Source organism: Corvus kubaryi, unplaced genomic scaffold (assembly GCF_017639235.1).
Source record: "Corvus kubaryi isolate FWS band 111438036 unplaced genomic scaffold, C.kubaryi_AGA036_p1.0 138, whole genome shotgun sequence".
Classification (NCBI taxonomy): Eukaryota; Metazoa; Chordata; class Aves; order Passeriformes; family Corvidae; genus Corvus; species Corvus kubaryi.
Genome location: NW_024580672.1, coordinates 20,261,061 through 20,268,178, shown reverse-complemented (window position 1 = coordinate 20,268,178; position 7,118 = coordinate 20,261,061). Strand labels below are relative to the sequence as shown.

Here is a 7,118-nt window from a genome sequence, read left to right as displayed (position 1 = left end):
AGGAACCATGCTTATGACATTGTCCTTGACCTGGGTTCTTTTCAGCTGCAAAAGCCATGAATTTGTGTCATCAAACAATATTTTCTAAACTTAAGTAATGTATTCTGGTAATTTTTAATAGGACCCATGTGCCTGGTAGTCATGACCGGGTAAAGAGCTGCACATCTTGAACCTGTTAAGAGTTTTCCACGATTAAGCAATCTGTTTTGTTTGTCTTTGAACAACAATGTTGGCGGATGAGTTAAGCAGAAAAGCAGGCCTTAGTTATTTCTTTGTTCTTTTCATTTTTTTTGTTTTGTTTTGTCTACAGCTGCTTCTTCATGTTTTCCACCCTTCTGGCAGCAGGTGGAGCCAGAAGCTCGGCTTTAAACTGAGAATTTACTGCTGGGTGGAGAGTTTTTGGAGTTCGGGAACTCCTGGGCACTTGCTTTTGGGCTTTACTAATACCGAGGTGTGACACAAGCTTCACTCTCAGCTCTGGGTGCTGTCTCGGCGCATAAGTTGTGCTGTGCACTCCTGTGGCTAATCTTGTGTAAGGGGGATTGTTAGGAGAATTCCTGTGCCTCTAGTGTGGCAAATGCCCAGCAATTCTGACTGATATGGACGTAGGGACAGCTGAGAGGGAAAAAAAAGAGGCTTTCCTTCTCACATCACCGAAGTAGAGCAAATGAGAATGTGGAGGTTTGAGACAAAATTTTAAATAGGCCTTTAAACTTGTGAACTGCTTTCCCTGGGCCTCCCTGTCGTGCTTCCATCCTGAGTGAGAGGCTTAACCAGTTGGAGTTGCTGTATTTGTGCAGTAAAAAGAGGTGTTCTGCTGAACATTCCCTCAGCAGGAAAAGTAGGCACGGGAAAGAATATTACTGGCACTATGAAGCAATTAAAAATCCCTTGTAGTGCCCTGGTGGGAAGCTCACAAAGCTGCTGTGTTGAGCATCACTTGTAAGGGGTCTTGAGGGCCACCAAATGCTTGAATGTGGTAAGATTTCATGGAATTACTAAGGTTGGAAAAGACCTGTAAGATCATCAAGTCCAACCTTACTTCTTTGCCTGTCAAACATAGGGGAGCAGGAGGGAGTTACCGGGGCCCTTGCAGTCGGATTGCTCAGGGCTCGAGGGAGGGCAGCTGACTTAGGCCACGCGTTGGAATGCTCCTTTGTTTTTAATTTCCAGTTGAATTTGCTGTGCTTTTATTATCATCCTTATTGAATGTTATTGTGGTGCAGATAAGAGGTGACCATCAGGAATCCTCTTCAGTTGTTGTTTCCCTCGACACTTTCTGTCGCTCTGCTCAGGCTTGCTTGAAGAAATCTGAGCAGAGATTGTGCTGTCTGGAAAATCCCCAGGCTGTTATCGGCACTAGTCCAAACAAATATGGGTAGAAAGCAACTCCTACTCATTCCTGTATAAAATCCTATTAATCTGCTATAACTCAGGCTGCAGAGAAAGCCCCTCAAGAGTATTGACCGTTTGCACAATGCGCAAACCAAACAAAGGCCTGGACCTTGGATGAACTCACAGACCTTCCCCGGGTCTGACACATGGGAGACCTAATCCTCAAGCTAATACAGTCATTTGGAAAAGCTGTGAAATGAGAAAGGGCAGTAGTTACCCTGTAAACACTCCTGTTCCCTGTCTGCCATAGGTATGTCCAGCAGACACTGAGGCTGCCCTCCCTCAGATGAGCTGTGCTAGAGCCTAGTTCGGTGTACGGAATAAAACCATAGCTCAAATGGGCTGTCCTGGGAGGAATGACAGCGGTGTACATTCCATCTGGCTCTTGTTGGCAAGATGGCCAATGCCTGGTCAACGTATTTGGAAGTTTTTGGCAGTTAGGGCTGTGCTGAAGAAGCTTGGCCTCACATGGATGTGGTGGGAGATTGCAAGTAATTTGCCATCAGAAATCATCCTAAAACCACTGAGGGAGAAGATGCACAGTAGTGCTTCCTTACATACACTTTTTTTGGGACAAGAACATCCATTTTCCAGTATCCGTTAATAGTTTTTCACCTTAACAACAATCAGATATCATTAAATATGAATTACTTGGAGTTTTGGAAGCATTTCTGAATAACGTGTGAAAAGAACAGGATCATTAATTTCCCCCCCGATGGAGGCAGGAAAGCTGAGGAAATCACAAAGCAGGTGAAAGCTTCAGTGATTATCCTGTGGTCCACACCTTCTTCCACCAGTGCTGTGGCAGCTCCTGCCTTCTCTGAGGATAAAAACTCTTCTTTTTGAATAGCCAGAGTAAGGTGAGTCTCACAGGGACTGGCCAGCTCTGTCATCAGAGGTGGCAGCAGCAGCAACTGTACAGATGCAGGAAAACCTCCCCCCCCACATTTTCACATACCGTATTTCAGTGGTTTAATACATGGACTTTGGTCAGGACTAAATATTTAGCAGAAAATTCCTAGTTGTATTGCATTATAGATGTGTAACTGTACAGACTGTCCTTTTGTGTGGGCAGCCTCGTTGGAGCGGGTGGTTTGAGAGGCATCCTTGATTTGGGGTTATGTCATTCGCAGGGACAGGAAGCCACTGGAGGAGTACCCAGTTCTGTTCCCATGTTGTCTTCAGAAAAAACCCCAAATACTGAGTTTTGGCTGCTTACTCTGGCCTAAGGAGTTGGGGCAGTGTTAACCAGTCAATGCACAGTTCCCCATAGCAGTTCATGCTTCTTGAGCTGCTCTGGTGAGGGAAGGGAGTGGTGAGCTGTTGGGGTGGCTCAGCCCGCTCTTGGGCTGAGGCCATGGAATGCCAATCAAACCAGGGCCATCCACTGGGTGGATTTCCCCACCCAAGACAGTGAGTTGGAGCGCGGATCAGAGGATGTCACTGAAGTCCAGGTTGCCTCCCCTTGGGTGGTTCTGGGGTGCAAGTTACCGCCCTTGTTCTGGAAAGTTCTTCGCTGTTTGGTTGTTCATTGGTTCCCTGTTGTGACTCCCGCCTCCCTGTTTTCCCCATTGGTTCTGGTCAAATTGTATCCTCCCCTTTGACTGTACCCCATTGGTTACTTCCCTTTTCCCCACCTTGTTCTGCCCCCCCCCCATAAAAGGCTGTGCACGATTCCACTCGGGGCTTTTTTTGGTCCTTGGACCCTCCTGCTAATAAACTTGCTGGAACCTACACCAGAGGCCCCTCTTGCCTTCTTTGCCTCCGGGCTGATGCAAGCCAAATCCAATGGCCACCTGAGGTGCCTCCTCCGAAGAGGAGCCAGCATGCGCATCCACCTTGCGCCTTCTCCCACTGTGAAGTTGTCCAGCGAGGACGCTGTGGAAGCTGATGCTGCGTCTCCTCTGCCCGAGGCCACACCGAGGCTCGTGCTAATGAACCTCAGGTTGCGTTAGTGAACAGTCCCACGTCACTCCTGGGGAGCTGGTGCTTGGGGAACTGCCATGACCTGTGAACAGTCACCCAGCTCCCTGCAGGACAGATGCCACTGCCCTCCTGCTGAGCACAGCACCTTCCCCTTGTACAGAACAAGGATAAACCACCTGCTTTTCTTCTGCCACCAGATTTGATGGACTAGAAGTTCTTGAGACATCAGTGAGTGTCTCTTACTCTCGGGGCGGGGGTGCCCTATGCTGCCTGGCATGACAGGACCACGGTTCCTCCTCTGAGCTCTAAGCAATGCCACAATGGAGCAATCCCCGAGTAAGTGACACCCGATGCCCATGAAGGGTTGCAAACTTGTACACACAGCAGAATACTGTAAGGGAAAAATCAAAAAGGACAGGGAAAATGAGGCTGTTGTATGAAAATAGTGGTGGACTTTGTGCCTCTGCATCAGGTTGACTGTTTTTTAGGGGAGGCTCCTGTGTGTGCATGGATCAGAGCCGTGTAATTGCGACATTTTGTATTGTCTGGACTGCAGTAAATGCCAGGCAGTTGCTGTACAAACACAGAGCCATGGCCTTGCTGATACAGTCTTTGATCTCTCGCTCTCATCTACAGGAACAGTTCCTTCACGTCAAGGGTAAAGGCAGTGTGAGAAAGAGACTGGTATTTGCATGCAGTGCAGTCTCAGCTAGGGAGCTGGGGTTGCAGTTCCCAGCTCTGAAGTTAACCTTGGACAGCACAAAAATGAAAACAAGATTAAAGCCAAGTGGGGTGGGTGTTCCTGTGCAGCCGTTGCGTGCAGAGCAGACCATACCTGCATCTTTAAAGACATCAGGTGACAACAGAGTAGCCTCTCCAAGCACAGCTGCTTCTTGCTAGCGGAGGAGCTAATGCAAGAATATAGTTTTGGAGGGCCTTGCTCTTTGTGGCCCTGTGGAGATGAATTGGGGTCATGTAATGGGGCTAAGGGCTGGTACCGCTATTCATGTCCAGAGATGGGACATGTAATGAGGCAACCTGGATGACCTTCATCCCTGGGAGGGAGAGCCCCTTGTGCTTTCAGACCTCTTATGGGGAGGGGGAGGCACCGTGGTGGGAGGCCAGGGAGTGCAGGGTGCTCAGACATGCATGGGGGTGGCTTTTTCCAAGCTGAAAGTCACTGCTTTGTAATTCACACAGCATAGGTTTGCGAAGGAACATTTTGGTTTAGTCTAGTCCTGTGCCCATGCTGTTCTTCAGCAGGCTGGTGGGTGGTCACATGCTAAACCAATACCAAGTAAAGTAAAACAAAAAAAAAAGGGCTAACAACTATGGTGGTATCTGGGATTTCCTTCCCCATGTGGCGCAACTTTCCTTGTCTCATTATGGTTGGGCCAGCTCTGCCTATGCAACCATACCATGCCCTGGTGTGCCTGGAACAGATGAGATCTCAATCCAGAAATGAAAGTAAAATTACTGAACAGAGGGAGAACAAGGCCTGGGGTGAAATCTAGCACTGTTAGAGAAGTACTGGTGCCCGCCTTGCCTGCCTCCTGAGGGAGTCCTGAGGGTCTCCCTTCTCTTGGCACAGCTAAAGTGTGGATCTTTGGAGAACGTGTTTTTGCAGTTTTGTAGAAACCTAGGATGTGCTCAATATTTATCTAAAGAACAAAGAAGTAATGAGGATGTGAAAATCTGGAATAGCTCAGTAAAAGGAAGCACAGGCCACTGAGGTTGCATGGAGTGATGAAGAAGCTTTGCAAAAACAGAAAGAAAGTGCTGGCAGTGCAGCAGGTCACAGAGCTCCCTCCAGCCCCACCTTCCAGGCTAGTGTTCTCTCCAGAACCTGGGAAGCATCAAAAAAAAATGTACTTCCTTTGCCCAAAGGAGGTCTGGGCTGTCATCTCCCACTTCATTCCTTTCATGTCTTGATTCCTTGCTTTAATCAACCAGGTCTCAGAGTGACACTGTTGGGGCTGCCCGAGGCAGCACAGCATCCAGCTGCAGTCCTTGGCTTCAGCTGCAACAGGCAGAGGTTGGCTGCAGCAAGGAGGGAAAGCTGTCTCCTTTGCAAGGAGCAAGCCCCAAACAAAGGTGGTGTAAAAGTCTCGGCAGAGGCAAAGGATGAGACAGAGGGGTCTGTGTGTAGGTTCTAGCTGGTTTATTGCTGGCGGAAGATTCGGGGACAAAGACCAGGAAAAAGGGGAAAGCACAGCATTTTATATGGGGGTGGAACAAAGGGAAACAAGCGATGGGGATCGACTGAGGAGGAGGAGTGGATAACGGGAATAATCAATGGAGATCACTTAGGGGAGGAAATTACATGAGTAGACCAGCGGGGCATTGAAGAAAGCAGAACTTTCCAGAACTAATACATAAGCAGCTAGGGGAAATACATAAACGTGAACTTACACATAAAACTGGGTGGAGAGCTCCTGAACCAATAAACTTAAAACGCGTAAACTAAGAACCACTAGGAACCTTGGATCTCGCCATAACAAAGGGTTGAGAATCAGACCTCAGTGTTCTGGAGGCCTGTCCACCAGTCCTCTCAGTACTCTGCTGCCGTGGCCACTGCCACCTGAACTGCAACATCGGAGTACTCCTTATTTTCAAGATGTAACGCACGTCCCTTTATTCTTCATTAAGGCTAAACAAGCAAGATGTGGAAATGTTTCCACCAATGTTGTGACTTTGTGCAGATCTTGTTTTCAGAGCTTAGCTCTGAGAGCAGCAGCCCCAGCTTTCCCAGTGTGAGGATCCATGAGCCAGTGTGTGCCCAGGTGGCCAAGAAGGCCAATGTCAGCTGGCCTGTAGCAGCACCAGTGTGGGCAGCCGGAGCAGGGCAGTGCCCGTCCCACAGTCCCACAGTGCTGTGTGGAGGTCTCCGTGGGAGCTGCTGAACTGCATTGCAGCAGGTTTCTACAGAGGAGCATGGACATCCTGCAGCCTGCTGTCAAAACACCACAGGATCGATGGTCTGCCAGCCATGAGTGCTGAGGACAGCAGGCCCAGCACTGCCAGCCAGGGGCTGCCGCAGGGCATTTTCCAGTCAAGGGCAGCTGCTGGTGGTGCCTTCAACAGGTCTTGAAATGGTGCTAACCCGAGGAAGACGTACGGGGCCTGGTCAAGGCGTGCTGGGCACGGCAGAGGCTGTGGGTGCAGGCGGGCTCAGGAATGTGAACAGCCCACGGGAGCCGAGCGCTGCCCTGCAGGGACACTGACAGCTGCTGGTGAGGGCCAGCAAGGCCTGAAGGGCACAGCCGTGGTGCTGAGTGGCCAGGAGGGCCAGCCTGCAGAGGGGAGGGTGCTGCCAATGCTGCGGAAGAAGATCCCAGTCCCTTTCACTAGCAGTGGCCTGAAGAAAGGCCGAGTAAAATGACTGGAAAAGACGTGTGGGTTCTCCTAGTGTAAAAAACCTTTATTTCTTTTATTTCTACACTACTTTGATGGGTGAGGGGGATGGGGGCTACGGGCTGGACGACAGTGTGTCCTGCTGTGCTATTCATGGCCGGCAGTTGTGCTTTTTGGCCCAGCGTTGTTGCCGCCAGACATGTCTCATATGAATTGGCCCAGGCTGGGAGCGGTTGTCTGTTGTGGATCCGTGGAAGAGCCATGGAGGCCTGTATGGACGTCGTGGCCGTGCTGCCTGACTGTTGATGGCCAAAGCGCCTTCAGGCAGCCTCGACACTGCCTGTTAGGAAGTGCTGGGGCTGCTGTCATCGGCACTGTGGGCTGGGCCATCATCGGTCCTGCGGCGTTTTGCAGGAGGGCTGTACGTTGTCCGTGATGGTATT

General features: G+C 49.9%; 1 protein-coding gene across 2 annotated transcripts in view; it reads right to left on the bottom strand.

The window, feature by feature from the left end:
* Window positions 1-5,343: 5,343 nt before the first annotated feature.
* Window positions 5,344-7,118, bottom strand: part of LOC121660273 (PHD finger protein 7-like) — a 4,360-nt gene continuing 2,585 nt past the window's right edge. For both annotated transcript variants that reach the window (XM_042019538.1, XM_042019539.1), the window contains one exon: window positions 5,344-7,118. This exon is cut by the window's right edge. In XM_042019538.1, coding sequence (XP_041875472.1) covers window positions 7,065-7,118 — 54 coding nt within the window. In that variant the 3' untranslated portion in view covers window positions 5,344-7,064.